Source organism: Hippichthys cyanospilos, chromosome 1 (genome assembly GCF_059441005.1).
Source record: "Hippichthys cyanospilos isolate Australia breed blue-spotted pipefish chromosome 1, RoL_Hcya_1.0, whole genome shotgun sequence".
Lineage (NCBI taxonomy): Eukaryota > Metazoa > Chordata > Actinopteri > Syngnathiformes > Syngnathidae > Hippichthys > Hippichthys cyanospilos.
The window spans coordinates 7,486,341-7,510,644 of NC_142369.1; the positions used below are offsets into that span (position 1 = coordinate 7,486,341).

A 24,304-nucleotide genomic window follows, 5' to 3' on the forward strand; every position below is an offset into this window, starting at 1 on the left:
TCTCCCTAGCACAGTCCTGCGGGCCTCCCCCGACAGTCAAGAACGCGACGGTGCAGGCCACGGGAGAAACTTTCCTGCACAATGCCAGCTTCACGTGCGATGCCGGCCTGAAGCTGGTCGGGCCGACGACGCTTGTCTGTCTGGCCAACGGCACGTGGAGCTTGCCCTTACCTTCTTGTGAAGGTAACCATGCCTCGGAGAAATCAGTGATCCCCAATCATTTGGCCCTCAGCACGTTGATCCAATTTCATTTATGTTGGTAATTAGCAAAGTGAAGGCTTCCCTTGCGGTATGCAAAATTTTTTTAATTTGAGCCCATTTGAAAATTTGCATTTATGCCACAGTGCAAATATCTATAGAATTAGTGGCCATAGTCTTAAAGGGACAATGTGTAAGATGTAGGAATAAATTAAATGATTATAAATTTCAAAAACTTGCAAATAAATGTGTTCTTAATGACCAACAGTATGTCTTAAATATAATTGTAGGTCTAGTTATCATGAAATTATATGATATTGGGGGGTGGCACTCCTCCGGAGGCTGTAAATTCAGCACCTCCTGCTGTTCGATATGAAAAATGGTCTAAATCTTACGCATTGTCCCTTTAAATGGAAAATTTACTGGACATATTTAGCCAGTTTTCACTGTAAAATCTTATAACAACTATTCACACACCCAATGAAAATTGAGTATGTCCAATACACCTGCCCTGCATGTTTTTGGCGTGTGGGAGGAGGCCGGAGTGCCTGGGGAGAACCCGTGAGGGCTCAGGGAGAACATGCAAACTCCACACAGAAAGACCGGAGCCACGCGGATTCGAACTTGGGTCTCTTTAACTGTGAGGCAGACGTGCTATTCACTGCGCCACCGAGCCGCCCTAAGTCATTTTATATGAACTAAAAAAAAATGTTTTTAAATCGCTGTCGACTGAAAGCGGCATCATTTGTACCCACGGCTCACGTAACAACCAATCACGGCTCAGCTTGCAAACGTCACATGCCCAAACCCAGAAAACAGGTGAATCATGTGGTCGTTTCATGAGACTTGAGCATGTGATGTCATTTTTATTCAATAGCAATGGGCCAAAATCTGTTTATTAAATGGTATTTATATTATACTGTGTATTTTAAAGATAAATTATCATTTTTTTCAGAGAATAGAATGCCTTAATTGGCACGAATATGCTGAAACTGGCTAAATAAATATCCGTTTCAATTAGGGAACTGTTCTCAAGAATAGATTTCCCACGACGAGACTTGACTCAATACAGGTTGAGAAAGACTGGGATAACGGTGATGACGATTTTCCCGCTTGTGTCATTTCAGTGAGTCAGGGCTGCGAAAGGCCCAAGCAAATGCTGCACGGCAAGGTTCAAGAACACAACCTGATCACTGGGCGCGCCGTGGAGTTCAATTGCGACAAAGGCTATAGCCTCGTGGGAGATGCCCTGGTGATGTGCATGGGGGGCACCTCCTGGAGTTCCTCCTTTCCCACTTGCCAACGTAAGAAAGCGGGCGGCCCATGCCAGTGATTTGGACAAATTCCTTCTACTAATGTTAATCTGTCCCCCCCCCCCCCCCCGACACACGCAGCTAAACTGTGCCCGACTCCTCCGGGCTGGAAGGACGGCAGGACCGAGGCCCGCAAGTTTTATGTGGGTCAGTCGGTACGGGTGAGCTGCCCTAAAGGCCAGCAAGTGAGAGGGGGCGGCAGCATTACGTGTAGGCCAGACCAGACCTGGAGCCCCATCAGCTCCGTGTGTGAGAGTAAGTCCACCACGATTACTTAACTTAGCTTGAATTTAATCGGGATTAATCGGCTTTTTTCAACAACTATTTCCTCAGGGATGTCAAACTCATTTTTATCGCGGGCCACGTTGTAGTTATAGTTTCTGTCTGAGGGCCAGTATGACTTGAAATCAAAAACATTTTAGGTATTTTCCTCACTGTTTTTTTTTAAATCAGAGGCCAGTAAAACGTTTTTAAAAGTTGAAGACAACTAGCCAAGTTGGTATTTTGATCAGAAACTTGAAGTCAAATCAACATTTGGCGTGCCACGCAAAAATGATGTGACGGGCCAGATCTGGCCCTTGAGTTTGAAATCTTGCTCTAAAGCTTGTAGCAGAGTCTTGGAATTAACAAAATAATCAAATAAAAATGAATTACTCATTTCAAAGACTGAGTTAATAAAGTCCTTTGATCCTTCAGTATGATTCTTGTAAAATACAATTGTTGAACAAAAAATTCAATTAATAATAAGTAAAACAACAAACATTTTTGTTTAAAGTCTTTAAACTTTTATATTTAGAAGTATTGATTGTTTTTGTTACAATTGCTCAAAGGAAATATACTAACTTTTGTGTGGGGTTGTGAAAGGGCTCTTTATTGCGGATTTTCACCTATGCTTTGATCCCATCCAATTGGGTTTGCATCAAACACTGCCACTGTGTATACCGCTGCCATAGCAACCATTGTCATATAACCCTCTGGTCTGCCTCAAGTGTGGTCGGCTTGCTTCTATTCTCCCTTGTGCGTCCTCTTTTCAATTCCCCATTGGGAAAGCCTGTTTACAAATATGATGTGGAAAACAAATTCATTTGCCAGAGGGACTCAAATGGGGATGGCAGAACTACAGGATTTTGAATGAACTACTACAGTACGTTGCAAGAGGGAAAACATTTTTCCGCTGTCGTAACCGGCGGGTCGTTCCGTCTGGGCTGTTGTACAGGGGTCTCCTGTGGCCCCCCCCTCCACGTGGCCCACGGGGTGGTGCGGGGGGCGGTGTTCCAGTTCGGGGACGTGGCCGCGTACTCGTGTTTTGGCGGCTATGCCATGGAGGGCATCGGAAGGAGCCGGTGTTTGGAGAACGGAAGCTGGACACCGCCTCCCACGTGCAGAGGTAGAGAGCGCCACATCAAGGGGTGCGGGGCGTCCGATTTCCTTTGACCTGTATGAACAGTTAATCGCGAGGGGGTATGTCTAAGATCCCCCCCCCGCGATAGGTGAAAATCCAAAATAGAGAGACGGTAAAAGTCTTTTTTTTTTCTCATTTCATTTGACCATCATTCTTGCAGTATTTTAACCAAGGGATAGCACACTGCTGATAGTGTGTAAATCAAGTGATGGTGCCATGTTGAATTTCGGCATGTAAAATTTCAGCTCCCTAATATCTTATTTCAATGCTTTCATTTTGATGTAAAATGCCTTCGATGGAAAAATCAAAGGATTGGACAGACATAAATATATCACTATTACATGAAACTGTCAGATTTATTTACCGTATTTTCCGCACTGTAAGGCGCACCTAAAGGCCTTATTTTCTTTTAAAAGCTGATGGTGCGTCTTATAATCAGGTGCGCCTTATATATGGATCAATATTGAGATTGGGATTTGTAGATGGGGAATGAACTGATAAAGTAAGCTTGACCTGTTTCTTTTGTGTGTTGACAGTTGAACAAGGTTGAGTTTAGTATATAAAGTTACTATTTGAGTTGTTATTGTTATTACTTTGAGTATTACTCTTGTGATTGAAAAAGTTTTAAAATATGTCATCAGGACAGAAGGACAGGAAAAATGGCGGAAAAATCACAGATATCAAAATGTTCCCCTTAAGTGTGGGCGTGGCCATAGCAACCCTGGCCAGTATATACTTTAGCTCCGCCACTGGTGCAAATGGAGATATGGCGAGGGTTAACTGTACTGCATTGTGGGATAAGGAGTCACTCAGAAAGTCATCTTGATTATCCAGTTTCTGTCGACATACTTTTCATGTTTGTATTTCGCAAGATGGAATCATTTACGGACTGGTGTGAAACCAACAAACTGTAAAAATATGTTTTTATTGCGGTAGTGTGCATTTCAAGAATGAAAACAAGTTGTTTTTATATTTTTGTTTTCATATTTGTGTGTGTGTGTGTGTTTGTCTCAGCCGTGTGTTGGCTGCCCTGCCAGAACGGAGGTGTGTGTCAACGGCCCAACACCTGCGCCTGCCCGGAGGGCTGGATGGGCCGAGTCTGCGAAGAGCGTAAGTAGCTGAGTCATTCATGACGAGGCGAATCCGACACCAAGGACTCACATTCATCCAGCAAAAGTAACCATCTTGAAAATTTGAATCGCCATCCAGAAGTGACACCGGTTTGGGACCCAGTTTGGACAGTTTCACTCAGGATTGTACTCACTTTTGTTGAGACATTGAAAGTTATCTCGGTGGCGGCAAGGTTAGCACGTCCGGCCTAAAGTTCAGAGTGTTCCATTACGGCTCCGGCCTTCCTGTGTGGAGTTTGCGTGTTCTCCCTGTGCCTGCATGGCTTTTCTCGCACATTCCCATGCAGGCTAGGTCTTTTGGACACTCCAAATTGCCCTGAGGTCTGATTGTGAATGTGAGTTGAACATTGACTACTTAAATGATGTTCTGTCCACCCCCACCAGTCCAAACACAACATTCTGATGAACTACCACGACGGCAGTAGACATCACACAAGGAATTTTACTGGGTTGCCGGTGAATAAGTTAACCGTTAACTGTCGTTGATGGCCAAAGCAAAAATCATTTTTAACTGGACTGGTTGTGAATGAGGAAATATTCTCTTTGTGAGATTGAAATGAACTCTTTCGGTGCCAAGCGTTATCCGAAAAGGCAACCAGACAATTTTGAGCATTTTGACGCATCTCTCAAGACCCCCAGAATATCGTATGACTATGGAGACATTAGTGGTACCATATAAAAGATTTGACTTCACCTAAAAAAAGAAAGAGTCTATCCATAAATTCTATCCATGGCACTGAAAGAGTTAAGCAGCCATTTTGCCACTTGTTGACTGAAATTGACCATAGCGATGACATATTATGAAAGTTTTATAGTTAGCGTGAATAAAAACAAAACAAATTCACGCTTTCGGGATTGAAGCGCAAGATCTTTCTCCGTTTTTCCGACAGCTATCTGCATCCTGCCGTGCTTGAACGGAGGGCGCTGCGTGGCCCCCTACCAGTGCGATTGTCCCCCGGGGTGGACGGGCACCCGCTGTCACAGCGGTGAGCGATCGGCCGGGTGGCGGGCGGCGTCCGCGATACCTGCCGCTTAAGCTGCGGCTTTTGATTTCTTGTGCGTTTCCAGCTGTGTGTTCGTCACCGTGTCTGAACGGAGGCAGATGCATAAGGCCCAACAGGTGTCACTGTAGTCCAGGTTGGATTGGACACGATTGTTCCAGGTAATGCTTATTCCATTTTTGATTTTATTCATTTCTTTTTTTTGCCATCACACCCTGAAATACATCCCTATTTCGTTTCAGGAAAAGGAGGTCAGGATATTATCACTTCTAAACGTTCCAGTTGCCCCGTTCGGAGGGCGCGTCCTCACAAAACATCTCCAGCAAAGCAAGAAACAATTTGTAAAATAAAGCTGTATTTTTTCATATAAAAGAAACAACAGTATTGAACATATGCTGCTATATACTTGTAAAAAAATTATGGATGTGTTTGTCCAGTGTATGTAAACTTTTTTTTTTTTTGTTTAATTAAAGCATAAATGGCTGTTGATTACATGTTTTTGACATACTCTGTATGTTAAGCATTCATGACGACAAAAGTATGAAGGGTCCCAAGTTAACATTTATTAAATCCACCATAATGGAAACACCACACATGGATCAACATTTCTGAGCTTGCCAGTGGTTCAAACACTCAAAACATGCACTGAAGTCAAACGATTATGCTGGGTGGAATAAAGATTATTGTGATTTACTGTGTATCTGGATCTGTTCCAGTAGTTTCTCTTTGTTAGCCCCGGAGAACTTATCCACCTGTAAGGATAATAACAGAGAACAAAAAATATATGAATAAAACAATAAACAACAAGGCTACACAAAACATCTCATGTTTACCTGCTCCCCCTTCCTGAAAAAGAGGAATGTGGGCATGCAGCTGATTTCGCATTTCGCGCTCACATCCTGGAAAGCACAAGTGAATGTCAGTCAAGGTGCAATCATCTTTGTAATTCAACCCCAGCCCAAAACAAAATGTTACATTTTTTTGTGCTTCTTATGTTAAAACCTTTGAACTAACGTCAGAAATTGATGTTGATTTTTACAATGTACAACTTGATAAAGATGTTTTATTCTGAGACACCCCCCCCCCCCAAATGGCATCTCCATTTCTTGCAACCATAACTGTCATTGTTTTGCTCAATTAAAAGTAGTAATTGCTTAAATACCTTTAAAAAAATGTAAATTAAATGACATACATTGCCACGTGATCAAATATGACTTTCAGATGGTTAAACAACAGAACTTAAAGATACAACTGGATGTAAATGCTGACATTAAACATTTCTCTACTGATATGAATTGAAAACTAAATGTATTATATTACTTTTTTGGTGCTGCATTTCTGACCAGGAAGTGAAACGACTTGTTAACTGAAACCCTGAGAGCCTGGTGGCTGCCACGCCCTCTTCCTTACCGTTTCATAGCTGAGTGCCACAATCACAAAAAAATAAAGCTAATGTAGCAATCCATGAAGGAAGAATAAAAAAAAAAAAGGTGTTTTACTAGACAATGAGATGGAGTTACCAACAAAGAGAGACATGTCAAGGGAATGCATGAAGAAACACCCATTCCGCCGGGTAAAAAGGTCCCCTCGAAAAACCCACTCATAACAACAGTTCCGCATGCGGGTGAATTTTTTACTGCAAATGTTGACTGTCTGGCCGTGTGCTCCAAAACACGTTGAGAGCACAATAAGGATTTTTTTTTTTTGGGTGGGGGGGGATGCATCAATGATGGAATATAACACTTTGAGGGTGAGGAACTAACACTATAACGTGGTTAAACGCGAAAACAAAAGTTGAATTTGCATGATACAGCCCCTTTAACATTTTTAGAAACAGTTTAGCTGCCAAGCTATAGTTAGCATACCTCACAATCATCCACATCCACCTTCAGGAAAACCACATTTGCAAATTCCGAGTTGTTTGACAATTCCTGCGAGAGAGAAAAAAAACAACAACACAACCTTATAACCATCTCACTCAACATAGAACAGAGAGTAAGCACAACTTTATTATGATTCGGGTGAACTCACATCAAAATAAGGGCCAATCATTTTACAGGGGCCACACCAGTGAGCTGTGAAGTCCACTACAACAAGCTTGTTTCCACTGTTTGTCAGGTACCCATCAAACTCTTCCTGGAATATAAAAAAAAAGGAATACGATCATAAGATAAACAAATATAACACAAACAATGATGCCATAATGGTTTTAAACACATTTTAGATCACCCTAAAAATAAAAAGATTTTGCTAATAGACTGACTAAATTTAGATAATCCATTTCTCCCGCACACCCCCAACGCAGCATGACGTCAAAATCAGGTGACATCCAGTTGGCTTTACATTTCTAAATTGTCATAATTTCAAATTGGTCGATACAAGAGTTCGAGCGAGACCAGTTAACAGTTAACCAATTTAGGTGAGTTTGAAGAAAATTATTATCATATGTATATATGACAATAATAAAAACAGTATATAAGAGGTTCATAAAATTGATAAATAAATTGTAAATGACTAATAGAAGTTTTTAGGAGCCAATTAAAGTACCCCGTTTTCCCGCCGCAACGAGTCGACATTTTTTTAAACTAAATCACTTCAACGAGTCCAAAATACTGTTAATAAATATTGAATGTCGCCTTTAACATTATTTGTATTAAAATTGCCGTGTTTCCGGAAATTTGGGTGCGATGTCACTCGAGCGCCGATGACGTTAGCATTAGCATTAGCTTTAGCACTAGCTGTAATGCCCGGGCTCGGCCTCGCTATGCACGAGTCACTCCGATGGATCCCGAAGAAGCCCTCTTTAACTCTCCGAAGTTACTTTTCCATTTATTCGTTTTTCTTGGTTAATAACGATAAGCTCTGCTCCTTATCTGCATTTTTAACTTTATGCAATCGCGTCATTTCGAGATTCAAACCTAGTCCACAAATTGCAATGAATTGTTCCACTGTCGTGTACACAAGTGAAATTATGCTATTTTGAGTGAGTATAAGCAAAAATAAAGTTTGTAAATGCTTTGAAGAAAAGCCGACTTACCAAGCTTTCAATTTGGACCACAACCATCTTGACCCTTGGTGGTTTGTAAAAAATGCAGCTAGCTTTTATGAAACGCTTGACGGCGAAGTGGAAAATGACTAGATTTCTGCACAGGCAAGGCAGTTTATTTTCAAGACACTCCTCCCTGTGTCAATACAAGAGGACTGAACACGGCCACAGGAGGAAGTTGTGTTACTTTCCAAAATAAAAGTCAAGTGCGGTAAGTATGAAGCGTTAATTCCAACTTTAGATGGTGCAGGGGTTCCCCTAGCGGAGGCTTTTAAACTGAATGTCAAAACTCTCTCAGTGTGTTCAAAAATGAGTGAATATGGATTTTTTTTCTGGTGTGGGTCTGTTATTTTTTAAATCTCAAACATCTCTATTCTGTAAAATTAGTTTTATTCGCACTAGTTTTGTTTTAGTCATTTGTTTTGTTAATGTTCAACAAGCACGGACCCTTTACATTTTATTGTGTAATATTTCAAGGTTCAAACCAAATCAGTTTTCATTTCCAAGCATATGAAAGGATTTCTTAGCACACATTATTGTTGCCCCAACAACCACAAGTGGTTCTTTGAACTATAATAGATCGATAGCATCTCCGGTAACCGTGGCGACAAGGCTCTCATCGCAGTCTGTTGAGATTCAAATCAGGCTAAAATGGCAGACAACACAACGACAGTCCACTTTAGCAGGAGCACTTTTTCTATTATCATGATGGTTATAGTCTGTGATATTTTATTTTCTTTAATTTATATCCAAGTAAGGCCAGCGATAAAATACTCTAAAACAAAGGAAAACTCAAACACCAAATGTGCAGTGTCACCATGCTTGGAATTTTTTTTTTTTTTAATAAGATAAGGTGTGTCTTGCCACGCTACCCCACTGTCCCAACATATGAAAACAGTAATTTGTTTTCAGGTGCTAAACAGATAGTGCTAGCCAGAAATTGCCGCAGCTACGTCTGTAACGGCTTTTGTACAGCCACCCAGACCAGCTTATTTCTCTTCGTTTCATACATTTTTAAGAAGTGTCCAGTTGTGATGTAACTGCCATTGTTTCACCATGTCACTATTTTTCATTTGTATAATTAATTCCTTAGAAATTCCAGTATTTATAAACAAGATCCCTCACAATGGTGGAAAAAAAGTTTTAAATTGTTAATCTTGGTTTAATTTTTTTAGACCACAAGAAATTGGCATCCAGACAACAATTTGGGTGTGTAGTAAACTTTTTATTTCCGCTGTAAGTGCGCCAAGTTTGTGACATCATATCCAAAAAGGCTTGATCCTGTAATTACTGCTGATTGCATCAACATAGTATTACGCAAAAGCTGTACAAACCTACAAGTGACTTATTTTTATTAAGCTTTCAATACATTTGCAAAACTATACACTGTAAACAAAAACGTATCATCGTTGCATGTTGTGTGGTTACGAAAGTTTCAATCCCTCAGACTAATAATACTGAATTCCACATCAGACTGCCACAATCGCCTTGCCGGTATTTTCTCCTCGCAGCATTCCCATGAAAGCTGCTGGCATGTTTTCAAAGCCTTTGGTGATATGCTCGCGGCTCTGCAGTTTACCCTTGTGAGACGGAAACAAAAAAAAACATTGATCTTTTTTTAATACTGGGAAGAAACTTAGACAAGAAATCAAATGATGGCACATTTTTTTTTAGCGCCAGACCTCTTTCACCCAGCTCATGAGCCTCCGCAGGGACTCCGGGTGCTTTCGCTCCCATCTGTTTTGCATGAAGCCTTCCATCTTAAGCTGCTTGACAATCATGGTCATTTGAGGATACGGGCCTGTCGGAATGAAAAAATTAAAGCTTGAAAGGGCTCCTCACAGCTGGTTGTAGGCAAAGTAGGGCCTGTGGGCCACATATAGCATTTACATTAGCAAGGGTCTAGTCATACATGTTCATTAAATTTCAGAAAGATGAGCTAAATTGTATTGATGCGTTTACATATTACATGAAATAATTTATTATAACAGATAAACAAAAACACTGGTTTACACATTAAAAAAACAAAAGCCATTCAACATTTAACAATTATTAGATAATCAAAACAGATTTAAGCACAACAAACCTGAGATTTTTTCCCCACAAAAATTAACATTTAAAATTGCAGTTTTTTTCAACTGCAAAGTAGCCACCACATTTGTTGTTTTGATGTATTTTCGCAGCCTAAAATTCCTTAGATAATTTGTACTTTTCATTTTTTATTCATTTACTTAAATAATTGGTTAATTGTAACTGCGAACCCTAAATAAAACTGTGGGCATCATCAGTTCAGCTGAATTGATGAATAACGCTTCTTAAAGGTTTATACTACTTTTTAGATTTAAAAACAAAAACAAAACAAAACAGTATTTTTCAGTGCATTTGTAATGAGCATCAGCTTTACTGCTATTTGTCATTCAATTAATGGAAAAAATCCAAATTTAATCGACCACTGTTATAATTGCAATAAAAACAAACAAAAAACATTTGAAACCCCTAAACCATTTTAAACAAGAAAAATCTTGAAAAAACATTTTCTGGAAAAACGGTTTAATCCCTCCCAAAAAACAATTGCTGCATGCATGTAGCCATTTTGCCTCAAATTTGGGAATTACTCATTTGAAATTCACATTTTTTATTTTATTAAATCAATGTCAAAAAATTATCAATAAACAACATAACTAAAAGTTTGAAACAAAACATCCTATTTTATGTAAACTTTGTCAAATCTAGTTGGCCGTCTACTGCCTGTAGTTTATCAGAAGCATAATGTTGCCCCCTACTGAAAACAAAGGCATCTATCAGATGTCGCCATGTACGATATATGCAATTCAACTCAAAACCCAAGCAGGTGAGAACATACCTGTCTGAGCCTCAGTGTCATTGTACGTGGAGATACTTCCACAAACTGCTATTCTTCCGAAATCTTTCATTTGTGCAATTGCAACACTGGAGAACAGGCCTCCTACCTGAAGAGTAAGAATATACCGGTAAATAATTGCAGAAAGCAGTTGCAATGCTATCATCGGGATTGGCTCACATTTTCAAAAAAGCAGTCATATCCGCCGGGTGCAGACTTCCTGAGAGCGTCCTCCAGGGAGGCCACCGTTTTGTAGTTGAAGGCCTCGTCGAAGCCCAGCTGTTTAAGGAAAGCCACTTTGGCGTCGGACCCCGCCGAACCCACCACTTTGCAGCCCTTCATTTTGCCGATCTGCCCCGCCACCGAGCCCACCGCCCCTGCCGCCGCGTTCACCAACAGGGTCTCGCCCGATTTCAGCTCCAGGACCTCCTCGATTCCGTAAAGAGCCGTCAGCCTACGAGGACGCGCATAAGGTAAGAATCCAGGTCATGACACCAATTCCAAATTTTTTGGCCAACTTTTACTGGTCTGTACGTCTTTAATGCATGCAATGTTAAGCTAATGCTAACTAGCAAAAGATTACGTTCTCAGATAAACTATTTCATGGAAGCCAGAATGATTGAAGGTCTTCTAAACAATCTCTATTCTTATGTTGCCTAATCACGCCCGCGTAGGAACGCAGAATGAGCAAACAATGCGTTTTCTATGTGTGACTCCACAGTCTTAACTGGTTTGGGTGCAGATAGATGGGAGAAGGCAAAGCGAGGACAAAGGTCATAGGGGAGTCAAGTTACCCAAAGAGGCCAAATTCAGCGTAACAGCACCTTTGTCTTTGTGGGCACGTTAAGACTAGATTTTTACTTCTTTGCGCAATATGTTATAGTGGAATCATTATTTTCATTGTAATTGGTGTCAAATGTCTTACAAAATCTTATGCTAAGAATTTTACACATTCTTTACCCAGGCATGCCAACAGCTCCCAAAGCCAAAGACAGCGAAACATCCTGCGGCCAGTTGGGCATAACGGGGACGAGGTCGGAACCGTCCGACACGGTGTGAGTTCTCCATCCGCCGCGGCTGACAACGTTAGTCCCGACAGGAAATGCAGCGTTTTTGCTCTGGACCACCCTACAGAACAACAAAGCAAGGAGGACCTTGAAGTTCTCTGGAAAAATCAAGGGAGTGAGTAATGCAAAACAGTCCAATTCCATCCCAGTGAGTCAGCCTGTTTGTTTCTCTGCATCTGCTGTGAACCACATGTGCAAGATGTGCTTTCGACAAAGTTTTCAGCCCCTTACTTGGCCACTTGAGTTCCGATCATCACATCTCCTTCTTTCATGCGAAAGCGGCTAAACGGCCTGGGGAAACAAGAAGCCACATTGATACATTTGGCGTCGCAGACTTCAATATCGCAATATAAAAAGCAACTATTTCTTCAAGGGCCTCTTAATCATTAATTGATTTTTAAAAAGACTCATTTCACCCACCTCATGTAAGGGTCAACACTCAGAAACATTGCTTCCAAAAGCACCTCTGAAATAAAGCCAACAGTGAACAGCAACATCATTAAGATGGCAGTTTAATATTTGAACCCCAACCCTTCAAATAAAAAAAGGAAAATTGGCCGTACGTCCATCTTTAGGCTCTGGGAGCTCCTCTGCTTTGAGCTGGAAGTCGCTCTCTTTGGGGAAGCCCTCAAAATGTTTGGTCAGGATCCACGACTTAGCTCGAACCATGGTTCGCGGCACCTCGAGGATAACACAATGGACCCGCGCCAGTGTGAAGTTAAACGTTACAAAGTAAGGGCAAAAGTACGACAGTGCGAGGGATTCCACAGGTTTAACCAGGGGTGGACCGCTCCATTATTCAATCCAGTCCTGTAACGTTTAGCGTTTAAAATTTTTAAACCACATTGAAATTTTAAAATATATATTTTTTTTAAATATTTATTTGGCTTCTAGTTTATTGTAAATAACAGATCTTAGCCGGTGCAGATTTTAGGGAGATGCCAAGTTTGATATTTGTCACAATAAAATTCTGATTAGCGGTTACTCATTCCACTACATTAAAAAATATAAGGCTAACAACTTTTCAGCTAACATTGGTGGATTAGATTGACCATATGATTAATTTATCGAGTCCTTGAAAACGATACAGTATATGTCTAAAATCTTATTTTATTTTATGAAGTAATTAATGGCTAAAATCAATTGGAAGTAAGAAAATTTTAAAAAGTAGTTTGAGTGATCAACAGATACTGTATGTTTGCCAAATCAACAGTTGTACATTTCTTATTTTATAAAATGATTGGGTACGTATTATAAACTGATTGCATCGAGGAAACAAGCTTTGTTTTATTACACAAGTAAAAAAAAAAAGTTTTGTATGCATCTAACTGTAATATTATTTTAGTACAATTTAAAATGAGCATTTACTATTTTATTACAGAAATAAAATGTTTACATTAAATACAAAATAGTAAAACAAAGAGCTTTTTTTTTTCCATTGTGAGGCAATACAACGTTGGTTTGTCCCAAAATGTGCGAAATTCATTATACAAATAAAAATGTGACTTTATTTTTATTCATTTTTAATATGTACGAATGACCTGGCCCGTCTATACAGATTAAAATTCCCACGTGACCCGTTAAAAATCAAAGTACGTAGCCCCCTGTGTTAAACCAAGCATTCTAGATCTAGTATTTGTAATGCTCTGTTATTGAATTAATTTCAAAACGATCAAAAAAATAAAAAATAAAATAGCCGTGTGAGACGTTTAGCGGGCTCGATAAAAGGAGTAGAAACGTGGTTTAGCAAGTTTCTAATAAAGTTAAGACGGTAAATGCTCCACTTGGCTTTTTCCCCCCATGGGTACGCTTGGTTTTTCTTACCAGTTAATGTCGATTGTAGTGCGAAGACCATGTGAGCGAGATCCGACTTGGGGAATGTGGCGACTAATTTGAGGCAGTGGAAGAGAGCGAAACATTGGCGGAAAACATTTTTTTTTAGGTCACCTGTGATTGGTTGAAAGCATGCTTATGTCATTTAGTCGACAAGGTCCCCTTTTGATGACGGAAGTAGTTTGAAGTTAGGCGCGCGCTTCAAGTGGCTACTTGCTAAGCTGCAGAAATTGTGAGTAGTATTTTCTCATTTTGGCTTGAAATTAAAGCGCGTCGCGAGCTAAACAGCCTTCCTTTGATGTTGCCGTCAGTTAGGGATTTTAGTCATTTCAAACGTATTCTTTTGTTTTCCTGAAATGTAATGTATTTTCATGCGATGGTTCTTAAGTGTTGGCAGTTGTCTAGAAAATGGTAAAGTACTGTAGCTCGTACGTAAAAACATATCCTTAAACATAAACATTAAACTTTGAAGCGACTCCCTATTAAACGGATGATGATGACAGCTCCTTGCACAACGATGATTGTGGTCAATGGTCACATTAAGTATAACAACGCAAAATACGTGCATAAAATCTGATTTGTCTTTGCACAGATTTGTTTTCTCTTGCTTGACAACTCTTATTTACTTTATTGGGTTAATAAAAGTTGACATACATGCAAATAGATGAAGAAGGACATGTGTGACAGCCAAGTAGAGTCCACACAGAAATACACTTTAATTTGTGAATAGCGAAGCAGCAGTGAACTGTGTTTACAATTTAGGTAACAATCAAATAAGGTGCTTGCAGTCGCCCCTTTTAAATGTGCATTGTATATAAATTGGTAATATTCTTTTTCTTTGGATCCTTCCATCCAGCTGCGCAACAACATCATACACTTAACACAATGTTAAACGGTGGGCACTTTGTAGAGGCCATGACTCGGTTGGGCTATCCCGATGCATCTTCACTGGAGGCCTCGGAGTTTGACTGGCTGTTCAACGGTTCCCCAGAAAACATCCACTTCTGGCGTTTTGTCTGTCGGACCTTGAACCGAAGCAATGTTTTAACCACGGAGGAAGTGCAGGCCTATCGGAAGCTGGAGAAATCCGGCAAGCCTATCTTGGATGAACCGGCGTTGGTCAAGGCTCTTAAAACAATTGGACCGTCTGAAGAGAGCAGTGCAACTGAGGATGGTATCACTGTAGAGGATCTGGAAGCAGAGCTTGAGGAACTAATTAAGGAGAAAGCACTGAAGCAGCAGCGTTGCAAGAGGCTGCAGGCCGTGGCTACTTCCCGCCTGGGCGTCGACCTCCGACTCACTTCCGAGCTGGAGAGCGCTGCGTCGCAGCTAGCGGAGGCTAACGCGCTTCTCGGAGCTGAGAACGCCAATACTAACGCTGAACTCCAAAGACTCGCTGATGAAGTGAACGAGCTGGCATCACACATCACCGTTCAGCCCGAAGGCACTCTTGCATCTGCGGGCGGAAGTCAGGAGCTTCTTTCTCAGCTCTCGCTGAATCCGTATCTACGCCAAGAAGAGCTCAACACTAAAACACTCTCTGCTTTCACTCGGAAGCACCTCTTTGCCGACCTTGTTGAGACCTCTTGCTCAGAAAATTTCCAGGTGTTGGACCTCAGCTCTTGTGATGACGAAGAGGAGGATAAGGAAAAGAGTAAAGTGGAGCAAAGGAGGACCCAATTGGCCAGACTGCAGCGAGCACACATCGTGACCCAGCACCAGCTGATGCAAGCCACCGCAGAGGAGAAAAGTATCATGGCCGGCCTCGACTGGCTTTCTGAGAAGTCCTCAAGCGTCAAGGTAAACATAAAACATCACAACATCACAATGTTTTGGACAATTCAGTACATCAGCATCACCTCTTTTGTTTTTTGTTTTTTACCCTGCCAGAGCATCGCCAGCTCTGCCTTGCTTCAAGTGCGTGAGCTAGCATCCAGGAAGGAATTGGAATCCGTGGAGGCCGAGATCGAAGCGCTGCTCCACGGACCGGTGCCATCCGCACTTCAGGAGTCTGCCCGGCTGCTCAATGTGCCGGTGGTGAAGGGAGACCTGGCCTTGCAACTGGCCAGGCAGGAGTATCTCACAACCAAGCAGAATGAGGTGTGTTAGCAAAATGACCACTTGTCTTTGTATTATTTCTTCCATAAAAAATATAAGATATAATACTACACTACATAACATATGATAGCTGGGTAGGATACATATATTGTAACAATGTCCTGATGTTTATCTATCATACCTTTTGCCAAACATACCCACAGACAATATGAAAAAGAAACATAGAATGACATGTCAAAATTTCCTACCAGGTTCGAGACTGTCTCCTCCGCCAGAAAGCCTCATTCGACATTCTCCACTTGGCTCAGCAAATCGAGTTAAGGAAGTGGGGAGCATGCCTGAACCATCTAAGCGATGTGAACAGCAGAATTGTTGAAGAATGTGGAATCACGTCCCTCAGATTTGAGGCTCTAGCAAATCCCGAGCTGGCAATAAATATGAGACCCAACCCGATCATAACCAGCAAGGACGCAGCATTCAGCAGGTAACATCCTTACGGTAGACTTGACCCCATTCACTCATGGGGGATTCAACCAACATCTCAGTTACGCAGTAGCACTTTAATAATACCTTCTATGGTGCCATTTTGTCTTTTCAAGTTTAGTTAGTCATCTTGTTGGCATTTCAGCTAATTCAAGCTTCACATGTTGGAGATGTTTTGCCCAGTGACATTCATCTGAGCAGGATTGTGCAATGTTTTTTATAATGTGGATTACAGCTGTTTGCCATTCGTCTAGGAAGGGGTTCTATTTAAGGTTCATGGTTGACCATAAATACCACATGATGGCAGCAAAGGCAATAAAACTAGGCAAAAAATCAAATTAATTCAATTAATTTGTCATTTTGAAAATTGACAATGTAAATCGTGAACTTGAGGTTTTATTAGTGTGGCAAAATGCTGCATGGGTGTTTTATAAGAGCAGGTGTTAAAGCCGTGTAATCAAGGGTATGCACACTTGTTAAACACAACAAGAAAGACAAAGAAACCACTCCCCAACATTGCATTACCCACACTTATCACTCAATTGCGGAATTTAAGCAAATCATGGACAAATGATGAGTTACTATTTTTTTTTAAGTGCACAAACTGACAGTTGGATTTACTTTAAAATTGATTTAATGTCACTATATTTGAATGGCTTAAACATTTTAGATTGTTGGATTCATTACTTTGACTAAAACCATAATTGTCAAGGGTGGGGGGGGGGGGGGGGGCATCATTTTGGGCCATATTGCTCAGCCCTCATTCCTAGACACCTGGTTTAAACAATTTGGCAGTAAAACATTATCTTTGGCTGAATAATACTCTTAAACTAACTGGCAGAAATCCTTCATATCAAGATGCCGTTAGATGGCACCAAAGTAATATATTTATTTGGGTTCAGGGTATCTTCTTTAAGACATCATCCACAGTTGTTTGGCGGTACATTTACTGCAATGTTTCTGTAATTTACCAACTCATCATTAGGTGGTGCAACAACACTCTTCTCACTTGTTCAACCACAATTTTCCTCGTAGACTTCTGCAAATCCTCGACCACGATTCTTCCCCCAGGAGAGTAGAGCCTTTTCAGACATATAAGGCACTGCACGAGGCTGCTTGTAGCCTGGCAAATAATCTCAAGGCGTCCCTCGAAGGGCTGGCAGCGGCCAGCCGGGACCAAAACTTCACAGTAACTCAACTTCAAGGTCACTGCAAGGCCCTTCACGAGGTCGCAACTACAGAGTTTCAGCAACTGGTCTTAGGGCCGCAGGTATGTCCTAAGGCCATTGCCGACCAGGATATGCTGTGTCCCAATGCACAGGTGGGTTGGTTTCATTTTTATGTTACACGCATTCAACTACTTACCATTAAACAGCAATACATTTCAGAAGAAATCCAGAATGTGAGTTTGACTTTTAAATGACTGTGGTGTTGGGAAGCTGGTGGCACGGTGCGTTTCCTCTTTTAAGCAATTATTTGTGTACCCAAAAGTGTGTTCAATCGAAAGAAAAGTGTTAAGGAGGAGTACACATTTGATACAGCGTTTTATCATGTGTCATGTGAATGACCCTACGCATAGCAAGGCATGATTTCAGGACTTTGCTGAGTTTGATCGGGCAAAATCAGGCCTGATTGTTTGTCACTATGGGTTTGTTGCATGAAAACTGAATGATTTTACATCTTATTTGGCATTCCTTTCCTCAGGAGCTGATGGAAAAACTCAAAGAAGCTGAATCCTTGCTGCAACATTTACAAAAGTCCATCAAAGAAATCACAGGCAAGGTCAACACCAAGCGCTCCCAGCTGGAACGCAATTCCCTCCTCAGACAAGAGAGGGAACTCTATGTCTATTTTCACTTGGATGTCAGTCTCCTCCAGAAAGTCGTTGATGGCCTGGAGCGACGGATGAACCTAAAAAAGGAAGAAGCATGGAGTCATCAAATGGAATGAAGACAAAAATGCCAATCTCAGCATTCTGTTTTGCGTTAAAAGAAGTTCTGTTAAAATAACAGTTAGCCTTGTATGAGTGTGGTTCCTCCTGGCTTTAAAATGTGTTCTGGTAATTAGAGCATCTATTCTGTATCTTGCATTGATGGGCTGATAATAAAACAACTTGTATTTCAAAGATAGGTGGATTTTTTTTTTTTATTGTATAATCCATTCTCTCAACCACTTATCCTCCCTCACTACCTATTATGGTTAGCTAATAAGCGGAGATAATAAATATAGTTAGAGTATATATTGTCTAGCTATACATCTTTTTCTACCTATATACATACTGTATCTATCATTTTCTCCATTTGTTCCTTGTCGTTTTCATCGTCATTTGTTTGAGTCCTAAACATTTATGGCTTTTCATCACTTTCCAGACTGATTGATGTCCAGTATTTGATTTTCTCTTCTGTTTTGGAATTGGTTTGGAACGGTGCATTTTGTTTTAGATCTTTTAGCTGATTTAATTTTGTGAGACAGGTTTCATTTGATTTTTTTTTGGGGGGGTGGGTGAAAAAAAGCAAATCACTTTTTGCTGTGGTGAGTGAAAACGAACTTCACTATCCAATAAGATATTCATCATGGATAATCCATGATTGAAATATGTTTTGTATGAATTGTACCCTGCTTGTCATTTTAACAAAATAGTAGAATTCTGATTATTCATTTATTTCACTTAGGTCCTTTGTTTGCCTTTGGAAAAATACAATTTGAGACGAATCTCAGCGACAAGAAGGAGGCGGAGTCTTCCATCGCTTTAACGAAGAGAGGATGGAACCAGAATGGTAAATGACATCAAACATGTTGTCTCAGAAGGCCAGATGTAGAAAAAAAATGTCATTGGCTCCCAACAGTGCAACCGGGCCGCAGGTCCTCCACAGTAACTCTCCAAAAGATGAGAGTCGAGATGTTGAGGTCAATCAATCACCATGCAATGCAGCGATGGATTCAGAGACTGTGGAGGCAGATTTAGGATTTACAGGGCTGGATGAAATTTCCGAAGAGCATTTCGAGATTACAGAATGGCCAACCGATAACTGGGAAAATGTTGAGACAAAAATCTCTTCGGCTGAAGGTACTAATTTGAGCAACACTTCATTGAGTACAAAAGTTCTTTTCGGAACGAGTGCCAGGATTAGCAGTAGTCCTCATCCTAAAGTAGAGGGCTATCCTATTTTCACCTTGCCCACCAAGGAGGACATTGCCAGTAATTTCAATCAGATTACAATCAATTTTGGGAAACCTTCAGAAGGTATGGAGACAGATTTGTCGACGGATGGATTACACAAAGATCTTCCTGAGAGTTCCACCTGGACAGATTACGCTTTGGAAGATGCTAAGAGTACCCCCCACTTAACTCTAAGAGCTTATTGTGATAAGCAGATGTGTCCGGGGGGTCCATCTAAGATGGGGACCAACCTTGAGTCTAGTTTCAAAAAAGGAGATGCGCAACTTACCAGCTCTAGCTCCAAAGCAGATGTCAAATGCTCTGTCAGGCAACCATTGCTGGACTGCACCTACTTGATGGAGACTAATTCCAATATTAGAACAGGTATGAAAAAGTAATCTACTTTCCTTTCACATGTGCGTGAAATCCGCCTGTCAATATAGTCTGAAAAATGCTCTGACTCTCTTTCAGAGAAGCCACCTAGAAGACATTCCTCAGAAAGAGTAAAGAAAAGAAACCAAGTAAGTGTTGACTGCAGGGGTGTCAAAGTAATGTTTATTGTGGGCCATATTGCCGACATAGTTTCTGTCAGAGGGCCGGTATGACGGTGAAGTCAAATACATTTTAAGTGTGTTTGTCACACACTTACCTAGTTTTGAAATTAGAGGCAGGCAAAAACTGTTCAAAAGAGAAATCGTGACTAAAGTTTAAAAGTTGAAAAAAAAACTGCAAGTTTGGTATTTTAGCCAAAAACTTCAAGTCAAATCAGCATTTCGCAGGCCACATAAACTCATGTGGCGGGGCCGGATCTGGCCCCCAGGACTTGCGTTGCACACATGTGGTCTACTGTGAATCTTACCGTATTACAGAAGGTAAGTGCAGACACTCAAAATGGTTCCTTGAGAAAAAAATAGGGTTTTATTACCTTGATCCCCACAGAAAACAATGCAATATACTGTAAGTAGTAAGGTTCCCCAGTGAGTTTTAAGATTTTTTTATGCTACTAGGTGCTAGGAGCTAGATATTTACTGTATACTTAAGTTGTAGTGCAGATACATGTTTGAAAATACTCTTTCAATGACTTATTCACCTGCTTGAACTAGCAAGAGTAAAAAAGGCAGTATAACACTTTTTTTTTTTTTCAGGCCCAGGATACCTCCTCCTTTAAGCAAAAGAGCAAGTTTCTCTGCTCAGAAAATGCACAACCAAAGAAGCTGCAGCATTCGTCTTGGCAGAGGCCAATCGATCCGAAATCAGCCCCCAAACCGGCTACTCACTTTCAAAGGCCTATACAGCAAGTGAGGGTAGCTTGTGCCAGTCTGGAAACTGGGAGTAGCTCTAGTGCCTCGCAACTTGACTGCCTGATCAAAATTCTGACCGAGGACTATAAAATGAAAAACACTGAGGCACTTAACCCAGACGAGAAAAAGCAGATGATGGAGAACATTAAGCAGGCTAAGGTCCTACTGCTAACCTTGGTGTTCAAAGATGGTACCACACAGTTGCAGTCAGAAGAGGTATGCCGAGTGTATATATATATATATATATATATATATATATATATATATATATATATATATATATATATATATATATATATATATATATATATATATATATATATATATATATATATATATATATATATATATATATATATATATATATATATATATATAAAAAACCCTACTTTGTTCTAAGTCAAACTAACTTGACCGATCCGTGCCTCTGCTAGAGTCCACAGGATCTTGCACAGTCAGTGTGTGGCCTCTTTCTACTTCTCATGAATGATATGGACAGCTGCCATGGGAGGCAGTCGCTCAGCCAAAACGACCTTCTGTTGTACCATCAACTGGACTGTAGCCAGATGCCGGCCAAACGGAAGATTTTCACTAGGTATGTCTGGGCATCGCGTTTCTGTAGTACAGTTCCATACTTTTTGCTTTTTGTTCATTTTTTTTTTGCCACAGATCCCTGTTGCTGCAGATGTCATCAAGAGCTGGTGTCACAATCTGCTATGGAGCCAAGGATTTGCTTAGCGCAGCTCTGCAGTTGTGCAGACAATACTTCAGCTGGAAACAAGGCATAGCAAACAAGCATTTAAATCGGTCATTCTTAAAGTTCGAGTCCAGGGACCTGTCAAAATACTAATACCAATTAAATATGACCACAGTGTTCAGTTTAACCCTAAATGGCAAAGCAATCACTAAAAAGGTGTCTATTTTTTAACAGTCAACGTTTAAATAAATACTTTGTAGTATCAGGAGAATTGAGAAAGTTGCAATCTTTACAACTACAAAGATTTTTCTTTCAGGATAAAATATTTACCGGTGTTTTTTTTTTTTTTTTTTACCAAGATAAAATTATAAAATGGTATTAATGACAGTTTAACAAGGGAAGGCAGTCATATTCTAACAAGTGACTCAAAAATATACCGCTCTCTGTAATATGTGAATAAGATTTACATTCCTATGGTAGGTCTCTTTCATCTAAAATGTATGTTTGCTAACTCAATTACTATCTTTATGATGATTTTCTGCACAGTCCTCAAATGCAGGTACAAACCTTTTAAAATAATGAGACACATTTATTTGGAATCGTTTTACGTGCCCCCAAGTTGCAGCTCACTGGCCCTCAAGAGTGCCACAGTTTGAGCATTGCTCATGTTGCTGATTTAAAACTAATTCCTTTATATTGCTTTCAAATCAAACCAGATCAGTCATTTGTTATGCCTTTCTGTCACCTCTAGTGTCAGACTGCTTTATCCAGGACCCTCAGGTGTCAGGGTGGCTACTGGACCCCGAAGATCCTTCCTGCACTTTCACAGGTCTCCTTCGGAAACACATAAACGAAAGCCTCCCCCATGCAGCACCTGCCAACGTAAGCTTTTTTAAGCGGATATATTGTCATTGTGACATGTTGAAAAACTTTATGCTTTTGTCCCAGGTCATCTCAGACCTTTATTCCCTCTACTGCCTGAATGAGAAGCTTTGTGCTGACCTGCAGGTAAGATTATTCTGTCTTTCTTCCGCCCTCGCTGACACTCACGCACATATACCCATACATTATGTTCATCTGTGTTTACAGTGTCAAGGCCTTTGGAAGATTTTTTTTGATGTTGAACTGAAAATGATACCAGTTCTTGCAGGTGATTTGCTCATCTCTGTTTCGGGTTAAAAGTCAATGCCTCAATAAATTGGTAGAATTTAATCTGTTGTGCGAATGGTAACAGCTAGATACATAACCATTTATCACTGATGTACCTCCTGAATGTAACCAATGCTAAAAATTTTGAGATGGAAAAAAAAAATTCTTAAAACAGAGTACTGTGCCATCTGTGTCTGACCTTTTATACTTTGGAATTCATTTTTTTGGGGTACATCTAGACGTGTTATATTCAGTAAGTTCAGAAGATCGATCATGTAACAATGTCTGTTTAATTTTTTGACTCTTCTGCCAGAAAACTGCAACAGTAATGACAAATCACATTTGTAAAAAATTTAACAAAATAAAGTCATACAACATTTTGACAAGGAGTCACTAGCACAATTTAGCAGCAAGGTTCGTCATGTTCCAGTTGATTTGCGCTTAATTTCAAACAAAATATGCGTTATTCATGTCAAGTCATTACAAAGCATTACATTTCCTGATGGCTTAGGCTTTTAAAATAATTCCCCAGTTGTGAATAGTTGACATTGAAGCATAACGCGCTTGTATTTTTTCAGCCATGGAAAGCCAATGTATCCAGTTGGATAAAGACACTTGGGAAAATATGTCAAGGCTGCTGATGGTAAGCAGACAAATGGAATGAGTGCTGTGGGAGTTCTATTTAAGACGGCCGTGATCATTCACCTCGTCACATCTAGTGAGCCCGCGACGGGATGTCACTTTAGGGGAAGCAAGTTTCTTGTTTTTATTAAAAGGGTGACATTTGTGAGTTTGTGTCTGTGTGTGTGTCAAGAACAAGCATAAATCTGCATCGGCCAAAATGCTGAGTCAGGCTAGTTTGTGCAAGCATCCTGCTGTTGTTTGCAGCCGAGCTGTCAAGGTCATCTCTCCTGCTACTAAGGCCGCTTCTCTTTGTGTGTGTTGAATCCATTGCCGAAGGGCTCATATTTAATATTGATGAGGCAGTCTGACACATGCTGCAGGGTGAGAAAATAACATATTTCAGATTTTGGGCTCAAGTCTGAAATGTTTTCAGGGGGTACGAAGGCCACTTGTTTCCATTTGAGGATTTCCTCAACACTCCAATGCCAATTTCATGAAATCTAGCAGGAAGTTGCTTTGTGTGTGTTGTGCATAATTGTCATTCATGTAGTTTTTGTTTGTCTATATTAGACTAAGATGAAGCAATTGGAGCACGACGCACATCAAGCTGCTGGAGAAGAATTCCTCATCACCAGCACTCACCAGATCCGAAAAGTTAGTAACGATGTCTGCATGGATGTGGGTTTGACGTTTCGTAGCGCAAATGTTTTTGACTGACGTCTAGGGCCGTATCAGACATTAATTCTGCTCAACATTGGCATCAGCCTTAAAAAAAAAAAAGCAAAGCGGTTGGCCCTACTGTTGTTTTTATGATCCTTCTCAATTTAAAAGGTTCTCTTTGAGAAACTGCGCCTACATGAGAATAAACTTCCCTGGCACATGACCACACCGGGTGACACCGCATCAAATAAAACAGTACAACCCAACTCAGCATTTGAAAACAAGAACAAAAAAAAAAAATGAGAGTGAAACACAAATCCTC

At 40.5% G+C, this 24,304-nt stretch overlaps 5 protein-coding genes across 8 annotated transcripts in view; 3 read left to right on the forward strand and 2 right to left on the reverse strand.

The window, feature by feature from the left end:
• Positions 1-5,742, forward strand: part of svep1 (sushi, von Willebrand factor type A, EGF and pentraxin domain containing 1) — a 64,947-nt gene extending 59,205 nt beyond the window's left edge. The window contains exons 42-49 of the mRNA XM_088409769.1: positions 10-183; positions 1,326-1,502; positions 1,593-1,766; positions 2,728-2,898; positions 3,928-4,023; positions 4,934-5,029; positions 5,112-5,205; positions 5,287-5,742. Coding sequence (XP_088265895.1) covers positions 10-183; positions 1,326-1,502; positions 1,593-1,766; positions 2,728-2,898; positions 3,928-4,023; positions 4,934-5,029; positions 5,112-5,205; positions 5,287-5,317 — 1,013 coding nt within the window. The 3' untranslated portion in view covers positions 5,318-5,742. The remainder of the gene's footprint in view (positions 1-9; positions 184-1,325; positions 1,503-1,592; positions 1,767-2,727; positions 2,899-3,927; positions 4,024-4,933; positions 5,030-5,111; positions 5,206-5,286) is intronic.
• On the reverse strand, positions 5,586-8,249 carry txnb (thioredoxin b). The gene is made up of 5 exons (XM_088409757.1): positions 8,082-8,249; positions 7,076-7,180; positions 6,910-6,975; positions 5,878-5,943; positions 5,586-5,796 (listed from the first exon to the last, which is right to left on the reverse strand). The coding sequence occupies exons 1-5, from the start codon at positions 8,106-8,108 to the stop codon at positions 5,725-5,727; spliced, it is 336 nt and encodes a 111-aa protein (XP_088265883.1). The 5' UTR covers positions 8,109-8,249; the 3' UTR covers positions 5,586-5,724.
• The window catches only part of poln (polymerase (DNA directed) nu), a 29,239-nt gene continuing 12,346 nt past the window's right edge, over positions 7,412-24,304 (forward strand). Inside the window, exons 1-14 of one of the 3 annotated variants that reach the window (XM_088409726.1) lie at positions 7,412-7,463; positions 8,196-8,301; positions 19,064-19,168; positions 19,238-19,935; positions 20,023-20,072; positions 20,697-21,068; positions 21,287-21,447; positions 21,522-21,634; positions 22,301-22,431; positions 22,498-22,557; positions 22,639-22,699; positions 23,277-23,341; positions 23,893-23,976; positions 24,154-24,237. In XM_088409726.1, the coding sequence (XP_088265852.1) occupies positions 19,155-19,168; positions 19,238-19,935; positions 20,023-20,072; positions 20,697-21,068; positions 21,287-21,447; positions 21,522-21,634; positions 22,301-22,431; positions 22,498-22,557; positions 22,639-22,699; positions 23,277-23,341; positions 23,893-23,976; positions 24,154-24,237 (1,893 nt within the window). In that variant the 5' untranslated portion in view covers positions 7,412-7,463; positions 8,196-8,301; positions 19,064-19,154. The remainder of the gene's footprint in view (positions 7,464-8,195; positions 8,302-19,063; positions 19,169-19,237; positions 19,936-20,022; positions 20,073-20,696; positions 21,069-21,286; positions 21,448-21,521; positions 21,635-22,300; positions 22,432-22,497; positions 22,558-22,638; positions 22,700-23,276; positions 23,342-23,892; positions 23,977-24,153; positions 24,238-24,304) is intronic. The other 2 variants (XM_088409744.1, XM_088409736.1) reach the window with 2 other exon arrangements.
• On the reverse strand, positions 9,295-13,968 carry LOC148428910 (prostaglandin reductase 1-like). The gene is made up of 9 exons (XM_088433553.1): positions 13,842-13,968; positions 12,581-12,698; positions 12,438-12,483; positions 12,249-12,308; positions 11,911-12,078; positions 11,131-11,404; positions 10,954-11,059; positions 9,773-9,891; positions 9,295-9,670 (listed from the first exon to the last, which is right to left on the reverse strand). Exons 2-9 carry the CDS (start codon positions 12,684-12,686, stop codon positions 9,560-9,562), a joined length of 990 nt encoding a protein of 329 aa, XP_088289679.1. The 5' UTR covers positions 12,687-12,698; positions 13,842-13,968; the 3' UTR covers positions 9,295-9,559.
• haus3 (HAUS augmin-like complex, subunit 3) lies at positions 11,896-18,497 on the forward strand. 2 transcript variants are annotated; one of them, XM_088433541.1, is made up of 6 exons: positions 11,896-12,132; positions 14,707-15,650; positions 15,741-15,950; positions 16,160-16,392; positions 17,427-17,712; positions 18,096-18,497. In XM_088433541.1, exons 2-6 carry the CDS (start codon positions 14,736-14,738, stop codon positions 18,339-18,341), a joined length of 1,890 nt encoding a protein of 629 aa, XP_088289667.1. In that variant the 5' UTR covers positions 11,896-12,132; positions 14,707-14,735; the 3' UTR covers positions 18,342-18,497. The 2 variants fall into 2 exon arrangements, with proteins under 2 accessions (XP_088289667.1, XP_088289660.1); XM_088433534.1 differs by lacking the exon at positions 11,896-12,132 and adding an exon at positions 13,904-14,082.

Bases quoted from the DNA above. Each gene is read 5' to 3' on its own strand.
- txnb (XM_088409757.1), bottom strand. From the start codon at position 8,108: ATGGTTGTGGTCCAAATTGAAAGCTTG. The intron at 5,944-6,909 runs GTATGCTAACTA...TGTGCTTTCCAG, and splicing joins TGGATGTGGATGATTGTGAG to GATGTGAGCGCGAAATGCGA. The intron at 5,797-5,877 runs GTAAACATGAGA...TTATCCTTACAG, and splicing joins TTTTCAGGAAGGGGGAGCAG to GTGGATAAGTTCTCCGGGGC.
- haus3 (XM_088433541.1), top strand. From the start codon at position 14,736: ATGTTAAACGGTGGGCACTTTGTAGAGGCCATGACTCGGTTGGGCTAT. The intron at 15,951-16,159 runs GTGTGTTAGCAA...ATTTCCTACCAG, and splicing joins TCACAACCAAGCAGAATGAG to GTTCGAGACTGTCTCCTCCG. The intron at 17,713-18,095 runs GTGGGTTGGTTT...TCCTTTCCTCAG, and splicing joins TGCTGTGTCCCAATGCACAG to GAGCTGATGGAAAAACTCAA.
- LOC148428910 (XM_088433553.1), bottom strand. From the start codon at position 12,686: ATGGTTCGAGCTAAGTCGTGGATCCTGACCAAACATTTTGAGGGCTTC. The intron at 11,405-11,910 runs GTAAAGAATGTG...GCGTCCTCGTAG, and splicing joins GGAGCTGTTGGCATGCCTGG to GCTGACGGCTCTTTACGGAA. The intron at 9,892-10,953 runs GTATGTTCTCAC...TCATTCCGACAG, and splicing joins TGACACTGAGGCTCAGACAG to GCCCGTATCCTCAAATGACC.